The sequence below is a fragment of the Pelophylax lessonae genome (assembly GCF_965119305.1).
Source record: "Pelophylax lessonae genome assembly, chromosome: 6".
NCBI lineage: Eukaryota > Metazoa > Chordata > Amphibia > Anura > Ranidae > Pelophylax > Pelophylax lessonae.
Genome location: NC_138773.1, coordinates 225,796,232 through 225,816,692, shown reverse-complemented (window position 1 = coordinate 225,816,692; position 20,461 = coordinate 225,796,232). Strand labels below are relative to the sequence as shown.

The 20,461-nt window shown below is 42.3% G+C and overlaps 1 protein-coding gene across 1 annotated transcript in view; it reads left to right on the top strand.

Moving 5' to 3' along the window:
- Positions 1–20,461, top strand: part of MLPH (melanophilin) — a 109,742-nt gene that overhangs the window by 62,416 nt on the left and 26,865 nt on the right. Inside the window, exons 5-9 of the mRNA XM_082262045.1 lie at positions 1,012–1,050; positions 2,354–2,442; positions 3,850–3,975; positions 4,145–4,343; positions 7,738–7,964. Coding sequence (XP_082118171.1) covers positions 1,012–1,050; positions 2,354–2,442; positions 3,850–3,975; positions 4,145–4,343; positions 7,738–7,964 — 680 coding nt within the window. The remainder of the gene's footprint in view (positions 1–1,011; positions 1,051–2,353; positions 2,443–3,849; positions 3,976–4,144; positions 4,344–7,737; positions 7,965–20,461) is intronic.

The window sequence follows — 20,461 nt, the reverse complement described above, 5'->3', positions numbered from 1 at the left end:
GAAGGTGCGGTTAGATAAGCAAGAAGATAACCAGTGAAGAGTACAGTCACGGAGACCAAAGGCATGGAGTTTTTTGAGGAGGAGGGGATGGTCAACCGTATCAAAGGCAGCAGAAAGGTCCAGAAGTAGGAGTACAGAATAGTGTCCATTGGTTTTGGCCGTTAGCAGATCGTTTGTCAGCTTTAGGAGTGCAGTTTCAGTGGAGTGTTGAGGCCGAAATCCAGACTGAAGAGGATCAAGGAGGCTATTCTCGGCAAGGTGGTCGCACAGTCGGTTGTAGACTAGACGTTCGAGGAGTTTGGATGAAAAGGGGAGCAAGGAAATAGGGCGTAGGTTGTTCAGATCGGTTGGGTCCAGTGAGGGCTTTTTAAGTATGGGGCTGACTAGTGCATGTTTTAGAGAGTTGGGGAAGATGCCAGAAGAGAGGGAGAGATTGAAGATGTGGGTTAGAGAGTGTAGAATAGGGCCAGAAGGTGAATGTAGCATTTGCGAGGGAACAGGATCCAGAGGGCAGGTTGTTAAGTGGACGTTAGCAAGTAGTTTAGCAACCTCGTCTGTAGTGGCGGGGTTGAATGAGGGAAGTAATGATAAATCAGTATATTGTTCTGTATTCTGTCCCCCTGGAAAAACCAACAAGCCACCTTGGCTGGATTCATGTAGTAGTGCACACAGGGGGTTGACCAGAATGGCCTCCTACAACACGATTTACATCTGTTTCTATATAAAGTTCAGAGATCTGGTGAGTATCTCCTGATCTATTGCTCTGGTGCTGGTTTCAATATAATCATTAGTGCTGATTGTTCCTCTTGGAATAAGAATATGTGGTGGATATTTATCAACATTCACTTATTTATATAAATATTGTTAAGCCTATGTAGTTGTCTATAGTAACTATGTAATAGTTATTAGTTTCAGCAGTGTCTTTTGCTACTGAGCTAAAAAAAAACTATTTTTTCTTATCATTCTTGACATTTCAACAAAGTATGTCTATATATAAATATATCTTTCTAGGTCTTCAGGACAGAGTTTACAGTCTACCTGACATTAGCAGTGAGTATTTCTCTACAGACACCACAATACCTCTCCATGGCATGATGTCCACTGCAATGTATTAGTATCACACAGGAAGGTTTGCTGATAAATTGTAGTTCATCCACCAAAAAAAAAATAGCAAAATGAATATTTGATGTGTGCAGAATATACTGTATATACTCCAGTGATAGTCACTTCTAAGAACATGATCACTGACACCAAGGACCAGAAGTGTTCACTCCTGTGAACTCCATGAGGAAAAACATAGAGAGCAGTGCTTTTACTAGACTATAGAGCTTTTGGAAGTATAGACCCCCCTAAACAGGGGCTACTAATCAAATTTAGTTCTCCTAATTGGTAAACAACCGAGCTGATTTATAGTTTACTTTTTCATTTGGGGTTTCCCCTAAATTTAGTTGAGCTGTGGTTTCTCCCTTCTGCCAGTAGGTGTCAAAGATACCTCTGGTATTAGTAGTGGGAAACTACAGTAAAACTGACTTATGAATATTCCTCCTTCCTGTAGCCAGCTAGTAGGAAGTTTATGGGCACTGGCGCATGCTGGGGGTGTATAAATATTTATCTCTCTCTTCTCTCGAGACTCTGGCCTGGGGTAGGTGTTTGAAGAGCAGCTGGGTGGTTAGGTCTGTGTGCCTGTTGGAAAATTTCCCTCTTTTACTTTCCTGGGGAAAACCCAGAATTTGGGATTTTCTTTTACTTTTACTTTCAATAATAATAGTAAACAGGACAAATAGAGAGGGTGAATCTTCTTAGCGGGGGCACAGGCAGCAAAAAGGCATTCTAATCTCTCTCTACTCTATCCAAAACTAAAGAAAATGTTTTGCCTTTAATTATGCTTTAAGTAACCTACCCATGGAGTAAATGTCAGCCCACCTTGTCTCTGGGGGTACCACCATGCCTCCATGGGTCAGGGAGGTGCTACAGAAATTTGGGGTATAAATAAGGGGGATCCATATGAGAGACCCAAGAGGAGATTCTATGCAGTTAAAGGAGATGCTATTCAAGTTAAAGTGTTAATATCCAAATGCTTTATGGACTCAGGGGCTTCTGAACAAAACCCTGCTCGGGTCCTCCCTCGCCAACCATTTCGCCCAACAAATGGGCTTAATCTTAACAAATGCAATCTGAACAAGTGCAAGTAGGTGGGATAGATAGATAGATAGACAGACAGACAGACAGACAGACAGACAGACAGACAGACAGATAGATAGCATATGGCATGGCACAGAGCTTAGGAACATGTCAGTTGACAGTCTTGTAAGCAAATTTACTGCTGACATTTTGCTGTTCTGCTCTCTATTAGGAGAATACCTGCGTCAGGCAAGGGCTGGAATGTTTGCAGATGATGATGAGGACATAGTGGACAGTGCAGAAGCTCAGCGGTACAGTATGGTAATTAAACAACGGCATTCGTTTATATTGGCTTGTTTCTGCATCAGCTCACAATATTGACTGATAATTTACATGTGATCAAGCACTGATTTTCAGTTCATATAAAATATCATTAATGGAATTTCAAAAAAATTATGCATTGGTAACTTTATGGTATGGGCCTTTTAGCTCACATGGAGCATACAATGGGGTATGGAGGAGTATTAAGACCATATCAGTTATACTGGCTTTCCATCAATCATTAAAGTGGGATATACATTTAAGCTTTAGGACCATTGATAAAATTCCAGATATTTGTAATTGGCCACTCTGCATTTACATTTTATACATTTAAAATGAAGGAGTTCTATTTAAAACAAAATGTATTCAATTATTTTGCCTCTGTAAGAACTGTCCATTGGTAGGACATGTTTTAATGGCAACAATTTACATCTTTGGTTTCTGGGAGCCACCAAAACAAGAAAAAAAAAAGTTAGGAGAAAGAGACCCTAACTTTTACCACTAGTTAGTGAGCTATGATGAACTGCCATTTTTACATTTTGGAAATATATATTTATAGACAACTTACAACAGTTATCAGTCTCCAGAGCAGAGAACACTAAGGCTTGATTCACACTAGCGCCATCTGCAATTTTAGATGTGACCTGAGTCACGTTGTTTTCAATGGTGCCCATTCACATCAATGCAGCACAGCATGGCGCAATTTTGGAAAAGGGTCCTATACGACTTTGACTTCAATGGAAAAGCACAAAAAATACATCTACATGAGATTTGATGTGTTTGTGATGCATTTGCTATGCAATTTCAGTGTTTTTTAACCCCATCTACTCTTCTCCTCTCAGACACATCCCTTTGCAAACAAATCCAACAAGGATAAGCATATGTACTCACCTTTTTATTATTATATGTGTGTAATTGAGAACTTTTCCCCATGTGCACAAATGTCATTATACATGACCTAGAACTAGCCTCTCTCTTCCCTATTTGCAATGAGTGGATGGATCCAGTAGCTACACTTGCTCCTCTTCTCCTGCTCCTCTTCTTCAATCAAGACTGCGGCGGTAGCTGCAACAACAGCTGACACGAATGCTTAACAAACAAGGAAGTTAAAAAATAAGGGGATGCTTTTAATTTATGTCACAGCAGATACCAAATAGTGTCAAAAAAGCACAACAAAGTTGCACTACATAATCGCACCAAAAATCCAATCAAATTGCAGCTGCACTATTGTGAACCTAGCCTACAAGTGAGAAATATTGTATAGGCTTCCCCTTTTTATTCCAAATTGTTGTATATTCTTGGTTGAAAGTATGCTCCTCCCCACCTCTGCATTTTTTTGGCAAACTTTCCAAATTGTTTTTTCACCTCCTCCAATTACTCTATTTCTAACGCTTTTATTTCCTTAAGATGCGCAAGACCAAGCGCCTGCTCTCTGTCCATCCGTATGACTTTGAAAATGACTCTGAGTATTCAGCCCAGTCTCGCAGACAGTCAGTGCAACTGTCTCCTTCTCTAGATCAAGATGTCTTCCAGGTATTTCTGTGGTTTGGGCCTGTCACTGATTAACTTCTCTATTTCTCATTATGATTGTTATGGTGGTCAATTGACTTTATTCTCTTGGTTGGTTAAATATATACAGTACATATACAGTTATCAGTCTTGGTTGTTGGAAGTCACTATATTTATCTATTCTGTTATACAGTCATTTTCTGAGTACACCAGCACTGGTAAAGACGTGGCTCGGAAAGAGTCTCTCATTGGAGAGGCAGAGCTGGCTTCTGTGTTCCACCAGCTACTCCAGGAACAGGGACAAACTATGGCTAATCCTGAGCAAGAGTTTAGTACTGAAGTCCGTCTGACAGTCAACCGACGCCGTAGCCTTGAAAACATTCGGAGGTCCAGTAAGTCACAAAACTCAGCAACCCTAGACTTCAAATAAAATATTTTTTAAACTGTTCTGCTATAATTATTTAGCAATGTGAAAAGTAGATGAAATATGACTGTAGTATATTTTTAGAGCTAATAATACATTCCCACTAGGCTTTAATTCCTTTTTTCAAAGACCCAGGTGAACATTGAAGATTTTAGAGCTGGCTTTCTATCAGAATCCCGCTACCTACCAGATTCTGCAACTGGAAGTGACGTTTGGACGAGAACAACTTATTGCGCATGCACCATGCGTTCCAACATGGCCACAATACGTTCCAATAGGTTTCCTAATGTGACAGAACATGAAGCAGAGGCGGACATCTTCTTACAGCCACGCAAGTCTTGAATTTTACATTTATTTTAGCAGTAAACTCCCCTATACTGAAATAGATTATTTCACCGCGAGTGAAATAGCCTATTTCACAAAATAATCAGTTTGTCGCTGAACAGTGCGGGGTGTACCAAAATGGCCGTCGCCACCTTCTACCTGCAGGTTTCTTGCTAGACGTACTAGAATACAATAATAATACAAATGTAATACTGTGATTCAGTATATAAGGTGAGTTTACTGCTAAAAAAAGAAATGTAAAATTCAAGACTTGCGTGGGTGTAAGAAGATGTCCGCCTCTGCTTTGTGTTCTGTCACATTAGGAAACCTATGGGAATGCATAGCGGCAATGTTGGAACGCATGGCACATGCGCAGTAAGTTGTTCAGTCCATACGTCACTTCTGGTTGCAGAATGTGATAGATAGTGGTATTCTCATAGAACACCGATAAATGTATTAGTATAGTATTGCTCAATAAAAAAATATGCCAGGAGAAATGTTGTTTTTTATTTTATTCAAGAATATACTATTGTTTACCCATCTTTCAAAATTAGCTATGTATTATGCTTCGAGCAATTAGTTAGCTTTGTATTTTGAAAATATGTCCATTCTCCTACCAAAAATATGAAGAATTCAACAAACAACTAGACTGTAGAAAACATATTTCTTAATTTATTAACTGAAATAAAATACCACTTTATCCTGTGCTATTTAAAAAATGAATGTAGACCTATGACCTCCCCTAAACTTGGAAGCCAATACAAAATCCCAGGGTATCCCATGTGAACATGCTGACCTTACTGAAAATGTGGAAATATGTTAGTCCAAATAAAAAGAAGTATAACAGACAGTTCTCAATTGTTCTTGTTACAAGTGCACTAATACAGCCACAATCACGTCAAGCATGACCTCCCATAAAAAAATATTTGTTACAGCCAGGGCTTTTTTTGTCAGGGAATAGGTACAGATACTCCCCAACAACCCCAGGACACAGACGACAATAAAAATACACTGCTTTGAATGGTGGGGGTGGCCACATTGTGGGGTTTTAAATAGGTATGGTTAAACACTTAAACCTTGTACATGTGGGCTAAATGTCAGAAAGGAACGGCCGGTAAAAGAAAAAAAACGCCGACATTCAGCCCGTGTTTATGTCCGTATGGAAAACCAGCATCCTACCGACTATCGATCAGCACTCTCAGCCAATGAAAGATGAGAGCACAGAGACCGCTCTGGTGTAGAGATGTCCTGACAATCAGAAGGGTGCTGGTTAGGTCCGTAATCCCGACAGCTGTACATTTAAGAAGTAGGCCACCGCACACCAACTTGAGAATAGAAAATGATAAAAAACATTTATTGAAAATCCATAAACGACAAACCAGGGACAGGAGGGAAGAAAACAGTTGACGCGTTTCACGAAACTATATTCGCTTAGTCATAACCGTGTTATACGGTTATGACTAAGCAAATATATAGTTTCGTGAAACGCGTCAACTGTTTTCTTCCCTCCTGTCCCTGGTTTGTCGTTATGGATTTTATGGATTTTCAATAAATGGTTTTATCATTTTCTACTCTCAAGTTGGTTTGCGGTTGCCTACTTTTTAATTGTACTCTCAGCCAATGGCAGAGAGCGCTGATCGGAGGTGGGGGGGGCCCCCCCCCTGTCAGAACACAATAGCTCAGCAGGTGAGATCACTGAGCAAACCAAGCCTGGTCACCATGGGGTTGCACAAAACAAAAACTAATAGTGTGTACATGGCAAACATTTAACACAGTTCTTGCACCCACACAGTCTGCTAATCACTGTGCCACAAGTTAGAGTCTAACAAACATGTAAAGCCCTCAGCACAATAATTTAAAAAAAAATGAAATTTTTACATAATATATTTTTTGAAACCTACCTCAACCTTTCCAGTCCCCAGGACTTTTTCTGCTCAAACTCACAGAGTTTGCTTTTGGCAATGCCTTGGTTCTGCACTACTACCCTTTAGTAATATCAGTGTACCCTAATGTATTATACATGTTTTGTTTTTGTTTTTTTGTGCAGAAAAAAAAGCTGTAACTTGGTAGCACAATTTTTATACATATATCTTTATGATTTGGTTTTTATTGAGACTAGATAATAAATAATTAGAATAAAGCATTTTCTTGTAATTTTTCATTCATGTAATTTGTGATTTTTATGTAATGTAGAGGAATGGTAGGAATGGAGGAACATATGCATTTTGTCTTAGGAGAGCTTTATTCCCCTTTCACCGCCACATTGCGGTGCACACAGGAGAGAAAAAAAAACATTAGTGTAAATTGTTGGTGTAAAATTAAGATAAGAGTAAGTTGGGTTAACATTGGCACAAACTAGCATGATAATGACTCTTTTAAAGGTTTGCGTTACCTAAAAATTAGAATCACATTGAGTGGAATTACGTGAGCATTTAATGCATGACAGTGAATGCAAATCCAGACCATCTGACATTGTCAGAGAATATTTGTATATTCTATTGTTGAGAGAATATTTATATTATTGATCCCTTGCTGGCTGCAATCAGTCTGCAATGCATCACAATAGTAGTGATCTATTGCTGCAGACTGAATGGCAGTGGCCTGACTTGTGGTGTCTCCACACCCCTGAAGTAAACAGAATGCAAAAGCTTTTATGGGGAAAAAAATATGACATTTGTTTATGATATACAATGCACACAGCAATCTAAATGCCTTCTAGTTAAGCTTTACATCTACTTCAGGGAAAAATTTTTCTTTTGTCCAGTTTTGCGGTAAACCCTTTATAATTTTGGTAATTATCTGCTGTAAGACAAACCGGACCAACACTTGACCATAGTAGATGGGTGTAAAAGCTAATATCCACCCAAAATGTTTTGTTCAATGTTTATGTGGATTTATATTCTCTTATTTGTGAGCAAAAGCTCTTTGTCCCTTATCCCTTGAAAGATAGACCCCTTAGCAACAGATATTTTCTTGTGCAACTGGTATGAATAATGCATTATTTTCAACCTTTTCCCCTTCCCACCCTATTTTTCCAGACCTTCCTTCTTTAACAGAATCCCAAGTAAATTGTCCCTTCCCTGATCCCCAACTAACTCGCACCCGCTATCTCCCTAAAGGCAGCCCTTCCCTTGTACCCAAGGGGTCACAGTACTCTGGGGATATGGACACTTCGGATGAAGAGAGGGGCGCTGCTCCCAAAGTTCCCCCAAGACGCAGGAGTCGTGCATCTTCTCAAGAAAATGTGCATCAATCAGGCACTCAGGTAATGTTTTGACTAAAGAGCTGATTAAGTTAATCCCAACCTTTAAATAAGATGTAAGGTTCTTAAGCCTGGTACACACGGGAAGTTTTTTCAACCCAGCAGTCTCATGTGTACCTAGCTTAAAACTGGTAACACCAGTCTACGCAGTGGCTGTTCCAGATAGAAACAATGCACCACTTACGTTCGGAGTTACAGTTATATATTCATTAAAAACTGACATTTGCATAAAAATATTTCATGCGGGTAGCGCTTTCTCATTTTGACAGGTGAAGGGGGAGTTTGTTGTTTAGAAACCACATTTCCATTGTTGAGCCATAAATAAACTTGGGGATGGCAAACCAGGCTTTTGAACTATTGAGCTTGCAGTCAGTGACTTTACTAAGCTTCTGTTGCAAGCATTTCTTTATAAAAATGTACAGATATGTAAATCTAGTATGCCAATGCAACTAGCATTGAGTAACAAATTTGATTTCACCTTTTTTAAGCTTAGAGTTGCCAAAAGTTGAAATTTGGATTGCATGTTGGCTGCTCTGGTTCTCAGTCAGAATGAATACACCTGGAACTATGTTTATAAAACTTTTTTTTGTTCATGGGGCTCTTAATTAATGTTAGCTTGACCATGAAACCAAGCCTGGTCACTGTTCCCATCCTTTTTAATATGACATTGTCATAGATCAGCCTGAAGTGTGCTGGGCATGATGTGTTTTCCAAAGATGTAATTAGACTCTTTTCAGTGCTTGCTCATTAGTTAGAATCACGGCTAAGATTTACTTTTGATGTCAATGATTTCCTTTTTTCACATCCCTCTTAAGCCCCTCTAGTTCTTTGTAGAGTTTTGTTAATTATTTGTATGTGCCTTGTTCTTGGAATAAGCATCTCTCAGAAGAAAAATCACATTAATGGCTGATTGTCATTAGAACAGTTCAACGATAAGCACTCAGACAGGAAATAACCAAATAACTTTAACCCTTACATCTCATTATATCTACACGCAAATGCAATAATGAAAGATATCCAGAGCAATAATGAAAGATATCCAGACACTGTCACTTAGGTTATCTACTTAAGCCAACCATAGACAGTTTGAATCTCAGCTGGTTCAGCAGGAACAACAGCAGATTCAAACCATGTATGGGCAGGCTGAATGTACCCAAGTTGATCGGTTGATCAACTTGGGTACAGCCAGGCTGTTCAATTTTACATGCGATTATTGCAACAATAACTGTTTTCTCCTGGCAGGGACTGATTTTCCCCTACCCCACCCCCCTCGGAGTGAGAACACAAGGTCTCCACAGGAGGGATTCCCCCATCAATACTGACTCTGTTGATGGGGGAATCCTGCGATTTTCTTGCAGGTTATGGGTGACAGGAAAGAAAATTACTTTCTTAGTCTTAGATGAATATAGTTTTAGATTAAGTCTTAGATGAATAAAGAGAATTATAAAAGTTACTGCCACCTTGGATTACCATCCTTGTGAGAAGGCCAGCCAAAGCCACAGTAAGTGTTGATGGGGGAATCCCTCCTGCAGAGCCATTGTGTTTTTCCCGTTGGGGGGGTGGGGAAAGCCACCCCGCTGGGAGACACAGTGACTATTGCTAGGGCCTATAACAGCCCCTAGTAACAATCACATGTAAAATCGACAGGCTAGTTGTACCCAAGTTGATATTCAATAAACTTGGGAACATTCAGCCTGCCCATACATGGTTCAAGTCTCAGCCGGTTCCTGCTGAACTGACCAAGATTCGAACCGTCTATGGCCAGCTTAAGGATGATGTAGTAACTAAAGAAAAATCCTTGCTAACAGGTAAACACACAGTTAAAATACATATATGTACTGTAAGTAAACAAGCACCCTAGACAGACCACATACCCAGGATCTAAGATCTCACTTTCCTGTACTGCAGTTAAAGCCTCTCTACATGGTTTCTTAAAGCGGAGTTCCGCCTGGAGAAAAAAAAAAAAATTAAAGTCAGCAGCTACAAATACTGGAGCTGCTGACTTTTAATATATAGACACTTACCTGTCCAGGAAGCCCGCAATGTGTAACGTTCATGCGTTTTTGTTTGTGGATGGATTTACAGCTGCAGAATTATTACACTCAGTAGCCTTGTAGAGAATCTGTTGAACAACATATCCAACTCTCAGGACTTCATCACCGTGTACAGCCTGTTATATACTATATATATATCAATAGATGTTTAATGGAGGGATAGAGTATATGAGGATATAGATGAGAGACAGGCTATTGTATGGTGAGCACTAGAAGTAGTATTAGGAGAGTTGCAGGTGATGGTAAAGCAGATAGGTTCTGATGTCAAGTATAGTGCAGATGGTAAGAGGACACAGATGGAGTATACTTAGACAGAGTAACCTAGTGCAAGGATAGTTCAAGGTAGTCCCAAGAGCTAACAGTCTTATGCAGGTGATAGTGAATAGATAGATAGATAGTCTTGGTTATTGCAGTAGATGACAGTAGGAGATTGGTAGCAAGAATCCCCTGCGGGGTACTTATCACTTAAATAGGTTTAGGAATAACAGTGTCCATTGGAGAGGGGTGATCCCGTAGCGAGATACGGATCACCAGCGAGGTTTCCGGCTTCAGTTCAGCAAGGAAGGTATGTCAGCAGCTCCGACTTCTCAGGCGTAGGTGCGATGAACATGTGGGTTTGAACGAGCGATGAGTGAGAGCAGAAAGAATTGCAAAAATGTTGGGACCGGCGCTACCACTTATAAAACATGCATGTGCAAAATAGAAAGTGCATATAGTGCTAAAGGTGCACGCAATAAATATAAATATATATATATAAAGTGCTACGTGCTGTTTATGGGCTGTGCCTTGTGTACCATACTGTAAACATCATATGTTATGCATATACTTATACAAATAAAGTGCCGAGTGCTGATATTGCCAAAACCCCGTGTAGTGATTAAGAAATCAAACAAAGTATGGTGTCGGTAGGTGATTCACCGAAAACACCGCTGCTTACCACACTCTTTTGGCCGATACCTCGACACTTCTTCGGTCACTAAAATAAAGGATAAGCCTCCATTGCGTAGCATATGTTATGTCCAAACAAACAAACGTAGCATCCACTCACAGTTAGGGAGTTCACTATCAGCTTGGAGAGGTGTTCGCCGGACCGCTTCCGGGTTCCACCGGCTCAAACCACCGTTCCCGGAAGTGACGTATTGACGTACGTGAACCACACGATTGAAATAGCCGCTCATAGCGGCGTTCGGCAGTGATGTCATCCGGTCTTAAAGGTATATGCGTCCTTTGTTATACAAGATGGGACGCAATTAAGAGAGAAGAAATATGGAAGCAAGGGTACCAGAGGTACCGGAACATTACACAATGTCAGCACCCCAGCATGCGCAAAGCATGCTGCGCTTGCTGATTGGCCCAGCGGTGGAGAAAGGAGAAGCGGGGCCGAACTTCCAAAGGGGCGGCGCTGTGGCGCTGTCTCTCAGAAGTGGGGAAAGGTACTTGTCAAAAACAGGTACCCAGGGAGCAGATCAGCAGAAGTTCCACTTTTGGGTGGAACTCCACTTTAAACTCAAATGCTTGTTATGTTTGGGGGAGATGAGAAGGTCGAATGACATGCCTTACCCCCACTCTAGCAGGTTATGGCAATGGCCTCTTTTTCCTCCAGCATTTCAGGTTGTGAGCGGTCCTTTAGCATCATCACGTACAATGCAGGGCTATTAAACCTGCATTGTCCATAGAGGAGGCAGGAGAGTTATCAGGGCCTCAGGCACTTTTTAGAGAAGGTTTCATGTGGTCAGTCACACTCTTGGAAGGACCCAGATGGAGCGAAGAACAGGGCAGGAATTACACCTTATTTCGCTACCACTGAGGAACAAACCCCTGCAGTGTGGGTGGGGCAGGGGTCTTTAACCAATGCAGCTTGGTCAAAGCTCCACCCTAGTCTGCTGACTGAACAGTAAAGGAGCAGTAGCACATCGTCGACAGTACCCTTGTGTTCTCCAATTCTTTAAACATGTTCACTTGTGCACTGTGCAAGGCAGAAGAGCCCTTTCTGAGTCACTGTGCTAGCTTTACATCTCCCAGTGTGAGGGGCCCTGCATGCAGAGATTACAGGAATCTAATAAGATACTGCTCAAAAAAATTAAAGGAACGATTTTCAATCACTGTATAGCATCAAGTCAATTAAACCTCTGGGATATTGACCTGATCAGTTAAGTAGCAGAGGGGGTTGTTAAACGGTTTCAGCTGCTTTGGTGTTATGAAATTAACAACAGGTGCACTAGATTGGCAACAATGAAACAACCTCCAAAACAGGATTGGTTTTAAAGGTGGAGGCCACTGACATTTTTTTCCCTACTCATCTTTCCTGACTTTTTTTCACTAGTTTTTCATTTGGATAGGGTCAGTGGCACTACTGGTAGCATGAGGCAATACCTGGACCCTATAGAGGTTGCACAGGCAGTCCAACTCCTCTAGGATGGCACATCAATACGTTCCATTGCCAGAAGGTATGTTGTGTCTCCGAGCACAGTCTCAAAAGCATGGAGGAGATTCCAGGAGACAGGCAGTTACTCTAGGAGAGCTGGACAGGGCCGTAGAAGGTCCTTATCTGCTCCTTTGTGCAAGAAGGAACAGGATGAGCAATGCCAGAGCAGTACAAAATGACCTCCAGCAGGCCACTGGTGTGAATGTCTCTGACCAAACAATCAGAAACAGACTTCATTAGGGTGGCCTGAGGGCCTGAAATGGGCCCTGTGCTCACTGCCTGGCACTGTGGCGCTCGATTGGCAGTTGCGATTGAACACCAGAATTGGCATGTCTGCCACTGGCGCCCTGTGCTTTCCACAGATAAGAACAGGCTCATCCTGAGCACATGTGACAGACGTGAAAGGGTCTGGAGAAGCAGAAGAGAATGGTATACTGCCTATAACAAAGTTCAGTATGACCGGTTTGAAGGTGTGTCAGTAATGGCCTGGGGAGGCAAATCCATGGAGGGATGCACAGATCTCTACAGGCTAGACCATGCCATTAGGTATTGGGATTAAATCCTTGGACCCATTGTCAGACCCTATGATGGTGCAGTGGGTCCTGGGTTCTTCCTGGTAAATAGTTACATAGTTAGTGAGGTTGAAAAAAGACTTCAGTACACCCAGTTCAACCTATGATGTGTGTGTGTGTGTGTTTGATGTTAACCGTAAATTGTATATCCCTTTATGTTGTGGTCTTTAAGGTGACCGTCTAATAGTTTTTTGAAACTATCAATGCTCACCGCTGATACCACTGCTTGTGGAAGAGAATTCCACATCCCCACTGCTCTGACAGTAAAGAACCCCCTACTTATTTTAGGGTTAAACCATTTTTCCTTTAGTTTTAGTGAGTGTCCCCGTGTCTTATTGTATTCCCTTTCTCTGAAAAGTTTGTTCCTTATGCAAGGGTCACCAGTACAGTATTTGTACATTGATGTCATATCCCCTCTCAAGCTACTCTTCTCCAGAGAGAATAAGTTCAATGCGTGTAGTCTTTCCTCATAGCTGAGATCCTCCATTCCCCTAATTATTTTTGTTGCCCTTCTCTGGACTCTCTCCAGTTCCAGCACATCCTTTCTGAGGACCGGTGCCCAGAACTGGACGGCATACTCCAGATGTGGCCGGACCAGAGTCTTGTAAAGTGGAGAATACTCTCTTTATTTCTGGAGTGAATCCCCTTTTTTATGCATGCCAGTATTCTATTAGCTTTTTATATGGCATTGCATGCCACTGCCAAGCCTGTTGTCCACTAGGCGCCCCAGGTCCTTTTCCATCTTAGATTCACCCAGAGGTTCCCCCCCAGCGAGTAGCTTGCATTCGTGTTTCTGACGCCCAAGTGCATTACCTTACATTTTTAAACATTAAACCTCATCTGCCATGTAGTTGCCTACCCCATTATTTTTTTCAGGTCTGCTTGTAAGGTTTCCACATCCTGCAAAGAAGTTATTGCCCTGCTTAGTTTAGTATCATCCGCAAATACCGAGATTGTGCTAGATATCTCCTCCTCTAGATCATTTATAAATAAATTAAACATCCAGGTACTCACCCTATGGTCCATACGTACGTACCTTAGTTTGTACAGGAAGCGTTTGTGGGGAACTGTGTCAAATGCCTTTGCAAAGTCCAGATACACCACATCCACAGGCCTTCCTTTATCTAGATGGCAACTCACTTCATCGTAGAAGGTTAATAGATTGGTTTGGCAAAAACTATTTTTCATGAATCCATGCTGATTACTACTAATAATACCATTTTCATTACTAAAGTCTTGTATATAGTCCCTTAACATCTCCTCCAAAATCTTGCAGACTACTGATGTTAGGCTGACAGATCTACTGTTACCCGGGATATATTGCGGCCCTTTTTTAAATATTGGTACCACGCTGGCTTTTTTCCAATCAGCTGGCACCATTCCCGTCTATAGACTATCCCTAAACATCAATAATAACGGTTTGGCTATCACCTGGCTGAGTTCTTTAGGAACCCTCTGGTGCAAGCCATTCGGTCCCGGTGATTTATTTATGTTAAGTTTCTCTAGTTTAGTTCTAAGTCTATCTTCTGTTAACCATGGGGGTACTTCCTGAGGTGTATTATTTAATTTAGCATTACAATTTGGGTTATTGTAGCCCCCCAATCCTTTTGTGAAGACTGAAGAGATGAAATTGTTTAGCACTTTCGCCTTCTCACTGTCCTCTGTGGCCAGATTCCCTTCATCGTCTTTTATGGGGCCAATGTGCTCTGGTCTTGCTTTCTTACTGTTTGTATACTTAAAGAATTTCTTGGAGTTTTTTTTACTCTCGTCCGCTATATGTCTCTCGTGTTCTATTTTAGCCATCTTGATTTCGCCTTTACATTTTTTATTACACTCTTTGTACTGTTTGAATGCTGCCAATGATCCCTCAGCCTTGTATTTTTTGAATGCCTTTTCTTTAGTATTAATATGCCTTTTTATGTTGGGATTTAGCCACCCAGGGTTTATTTTTGCTCTTTTAAATGTATTCCCCTTTGGAATGCACTGGCCAATCCCTTTGTTTAGTATGTTCATGAAGCACTCCCATTTTTCCTCTGTGTTCTTTCTTCCCAGGGTTTTATCCCATTTGATATTTTCTAGCAAAGAGCACAGTTTTGGGAAGTTGGCTCTTTTGAAATTCAGTGTCTTTTTATTACCCTTGTGTTTATTATTACTATGATTAATACTGAAGCTAATTGACCTATGGTCACTGTTTCCTAAGTTGCCCCGTATTTCTATATCCATGATCAGGTCCGTATTGTTGGTAATCAGTAGGTCTAGTACCGCATTGTTTCTTGTCGGTGCGTTCACCATCTGACCCATGAAATTGTCCTGCAAAACATTTAGGAACTGCCGAGCCTTGGATGAATGTGTGGTTCCTTCTGCCCAGTCTATAACTGGATAATTAAAGTCCCCCATTATAATTACATTTCCCATCCTTGCTGCAATTCCAATCTATGCAAGGAGGTTCGCCTCCCCCTCCTTCCTCTGGTTTGGGGGCCTATAACATATGCCCAATATTACTTTCCCCATAGTGCCTTCCCTTTGAAGTTCTATCCATAGGGATTCTACCTCCTCCTTAGCTCCATTATTAATATCGTCCCTCCTATTTACCTGTACACTGTTCTTAATATACAGATGTACCCCTCCCCCTTTTTTACCTTCTCCCTTTTTTACCTTCTCTATCTCTGCGATAGAGGGAATACCCCTGAATGGTCACCAGCCAATCATGAGAGCTGTCAAACCAAGTTTCTGAAATCCCCACAAAATCTATGTCCTCCTCATACATCAGCAGCTCCAGCTATCCCATCTTGTTAGCCAGGCTTCTAGCATTGGTATACAAACCTCATAATTTTGTCCGGTTGCATACTATATCCTCGTTTGATGTTGTTTTTAGGCGGCTCTTGCGATTTTTCCCCATACTCACCTTGGATTTAGGAACTCTGAACACCCTACCACTAATGTCCCCATTTGTGCCTGCTGAACCTTGCTCCCTGCTGGCTAATTCTACATCTGTACCCTCCCCACATCACCTAGTTTAACTTGTTAGCCATCTTCTCACCCAGTACGGTTGCACCCTCCCCATTTAGGTGCAATCCGTCCCTACTAAAGAGCCAGGAGCCGACTGAGAAGTTGGCCCAGTTCTCCAGGAACCTGAAACCCTCCTTTCTACATCAGCTCCTCAGCCACTTGTTTACTTCCCTAATCCCCTGCTGCCTCTCTGGTGTGGCTCAAGGTACAGGAAGTATTTCTGAAAATACTACCTTGGGGGTCCTACTCCTCAATTTAGCTCCTAAGTCCCTGAAATCGTTTTTAAGGACTCTCCATCTTCCTAGGACATTGTCACTGGTACCCACGTGTACCATGACAGCTAGGTCTTCCCCAGCCCCACCCAATAATCTGTCCACCAGATCCGTGATGTGCCGAACCTGAGCGCCCGGTAAACAACAGACAGTTCGCCACTTAAGGTCTTTTTGGCAGATTGCCCTCTCTGTCCTTCTAATAATTTAGTCCCCTACCACCAGAACCTGTCTTTCCTTTCCCTTTCTCCCGCCCTCACTGGGGGAGTTCTTCCCCTGGCAGCTAGGGGCATTGCTCTGCTCCAGCAATGCTGGTCCCTGACTGGTTTCCTGGTACATGACAATGCGCGGCCTTATGTGGTGAGAGTATGCAGCCAATTCCTGGAGGATGAAGACTTTGATACCATTGAATGGCCCCCACACTCGTCTGACCTAACTCCATTAGAACACCTCTGGGTCTTTATGTTTTGGACTATCTGACTCCGCCAGGTTGCACCTCAGTCTCTTTAGGGGCTCAGTGATGCCCTGTTCCAGACCTGGGAGGAAATACCCCAGAACACCAACCGTTGTCTCATTAGGAGCATGCCCCGATGTTGTCAGACATGCATACAAGCACGTGGGGGGCCATACAAACTACTGAGTACCATTTTGAATTTCAACAATTACATTTTAGAAAAATGGACTAGCCTGCTGCATCATTTTTTCACTTTGATCTTCGGGGTGTCTTAGAATTCAGTCCTCTGTAGGTTGGTAATTTTCATTACCATCAAACAATGTGACATTCTTTTGTTCCCAACACATTACCCAGTCCATAACAGTATAGATATCTAGCAAATTTTTTACCTATTGAGATCTGATGTGTTTTCAAAGTGTTCCTTTAATTTTTTGGAGCAGTGTATATTCAAATACTATATAGTATTAGTTGAATGAAAAATGCAATGCTAGTTTTCTACTAGATTTTCGAACAATTTATAGTAGTTGTAAAATAAATGTAATATTGTTTATCAACACAGATACCCAAACTAAACAGTGTTTTTTTATAGTTTCCTGCAGTTCAGCTTTACTATGAATTGCAAAATTGCAACCTTCACATTTCATTTGCTGACACCTAGTGGGCAATTGTGAGAGTGTTTTACATTTAAAGTGATTTACCTACCTTTGACAGGAAAATTATTATTATACAGGATTTATATAGCTACAACAGTTTGCATGTTTACAACATGAGGGCAGACAGTACAGCTACAATACAATGCAGTACTGGAGGAATCAGAAGGCCCTGCTTGTTAGAGCTTACAATCTAATAAGGAGAGCTAAGTGATACGTAAAAAAAAATGGTTATTCCCAAATATTATACATATGCAGCATATATATATATATATATATATATATATAATATATATATATATATATATATACAGTATAGTATGTATATATGTGTGTGTATATATATGTATGCATGTATGTATATATATATATATATATATATATATATATATATATATATACATACAGTGGGTACGGAAAGTATTCAGACCCCCTTAAATTTTTCACTCTTTGTTATATTGCAGCCATTTGCTAAAATCATTTAAGTTCATTCTTCTTCCTCATGAATGTACACATAGCACCCCATACTGACAGAAAAACACAGAATTGTTGCAGATTTATTAAAAAAGAAAAACTGAAATATCACATGGTCCTAAGTATTCAGACCCTTTGCTCAGTATTTAGTAGAAGCCCCCTTTTGATCTAATACAGCCAGGAGTCTTTTTGGGAAAGATGCAACAAGTCTTTCACACCTGGATTTGGGGATCCTCTGCCATTCCTCCTTGCAGATCCTCTCCAGTTCTGTCAGGTTGGATGGTAAACGTTGGTGGACAACCATTTTTAGGTCTCTCCAGAGATGCTCAATTGGGTTTAAGTCAGGGCTCTGGCTGGGCCATTCAAGAACAGTCACGGAGTTGTTGTGAAGCCACTCCTTCGTTATTTTAGCTGTGTGCTTAGGGTCATTGTCTTGTTGTAAGGTAAACCTTCGGCCCAGTCTGAGGTCCAGAGCACTCCGGAGAAGGTGTGACGAGACCAATCTTGCCCCATTGCATTGGAGGAGCCTGGTTGCCCGCCTGCTGCCTTTGGACTATGGACCAGGCTTTAAAAGACTTTGTTCCCCTATGTTTTAGCTGCTACGCTCCAAATTCCTTTAAAGAGGTTGTCACTATGTCTGCAAATTCAATGGGTATTAGCTGCAGATTGAGGGGGGGATTGCTTCCAGCAGCCCCCTCCTAAAGAATGTCTACTGATTAACTCAGTGCTTTTGTCTAAAATAGGACAGTATGTTAATAGAGTCTGAGACTATTGATAAGCATGTTAATGAGCTCACCTGGCTATAATTACACAGTCATTGTTCATGTGGTATTCTCAAAGTATATATAAGTGTGTGTTTCTTGCAATAAAAGAGAAGAGAGTTACTCTTGATCAAACCTCACTACAGAGCCTTGTCTCGTACTTGGGGGGGAATTATTGATGTGCTTCATGTATGGTGGATTGGAGTGGTCGATAGCTGTTCGGGTGTTTGGGAGTGGATTATCCTAGACGACTGTAACCCCTTTCATACTTTGGGGTGTCGTAACAATTGGTGGCAGCGGTGGGATCGATCCTACAGCCAGAAGGACAGCTACAGGGGACACCATTGCTCTGGATTTTACAATTGAGGGCAACGCATGTCCCAGTACAGCGACCCTGACAGCACCAGCATGGAACCAGCAGTGGAGTACAGATATTCTCTGAAAGAATATGACCGTATGATGTGGTTACGGATGAGCTTCTTCGGACCCAATCCACTGGAGAGATCCAAGCGGTTCGCAAAGAACTTAGTGTTCGGGACTCTGCTAGACCGGGCAGAGAGAGAGGGCCAGCTGGCACGTTGGGAGGAACTCCAGCGGCAGGTACAGTTAAGGGAAGAGGAGAACCCAGTCTCCATTCCCCAGCGGCAGCCTGATTTATTGGGAATTGGGAGCCCAGTCTCCATTCTCCAGCGACAGGCTGAGTTACAGGGGGCAGAGACAGTCAGTCCTGTCGCCCAGCAGCAGATTGATTTGTTGGGAATTGGGAGCTCAGTCTCCATCCCACAGCAGCAGAGTGTCCTGCAGGAAACAGAGAGCCCAGTCTCCTTTCCTCAGCAACAGGACACTGTATTGGGAGCAGAGACAATCGGTCTCCCTCCCCAGGGGCTGGAAGTATATTTGGGAGAGGAGCTTGTTACCCCCTCTCCCCATTGGCAGAGTGATATCCAGGGAATTGGGAGTGCAGTCTCCATCCCTCAGCGGCCGATTGACTTACAGGGGGCAGACACGGTTGGTCCTGTCCCCCAGCGGCAGATTGAGCTATTGGGAATTGGGAGCCCAGTCTCCATCCCACAGCAGCAGCTTAACATACCAGGGGGAGACAGTAAGCCCCCCAACAGTGCAGATGGGACCGTGGTCTCTGCACTCACAGCACAGGGGGTAGGGACAGTCGGTCCTGACCCCCAGCAACAGGGCTGTTTAGCCAAAGGGAAGACAGTCGGTCTTCCGCCACAGCAGCATGGTGGTGTATCTAAAGGGGAGACAGTAGGTCTCCCCCTCCAACAACCCGTCTCCAACCAGGCTACTTCTGTGGTAGCGCTGGCACCAGGGCAGAGTACCGCTGGTCTCTGCCCACTCAGCAACCCACCAAGGCAGTCTGCCAGTCTCCCACACAGCCAAGGTGAGGCACCTGGACATGGACAAATTTCTCCTCTACCCAGGTGTGGTGACCATTTATTGTGGGTGGGCTGTACTGTGTTTTCTGCTTTGTGGGTGGGCTGCTGGACTAACGAGGGCACTGACCGGCAGGAGGTCAGGTACCCTGTTAGTCTTTTTGGAAAGGGGGAGAGATGTGACGAGACCAATCTTGCCCCATTGCATTGGAGGAGCCTGGTTGCCCGCCTGCTGCCTTTGGACTATGGACCAGGCTTTAAAAGACTTTGTTCCCCTATGTTTTAGCTGCTACGCTCCAAATTCCTTTAAAGAGGTTGTCACTATGTCTGCAAATTCAATGGGTATTAGCTGCAGATTGAGGGGGGGATTGCTTCCAGCAGCCCCCTCCTAAAGAATGTCTACTGATTAACTCAGTGCTTTTGTCTAAAATAGGACAGTAT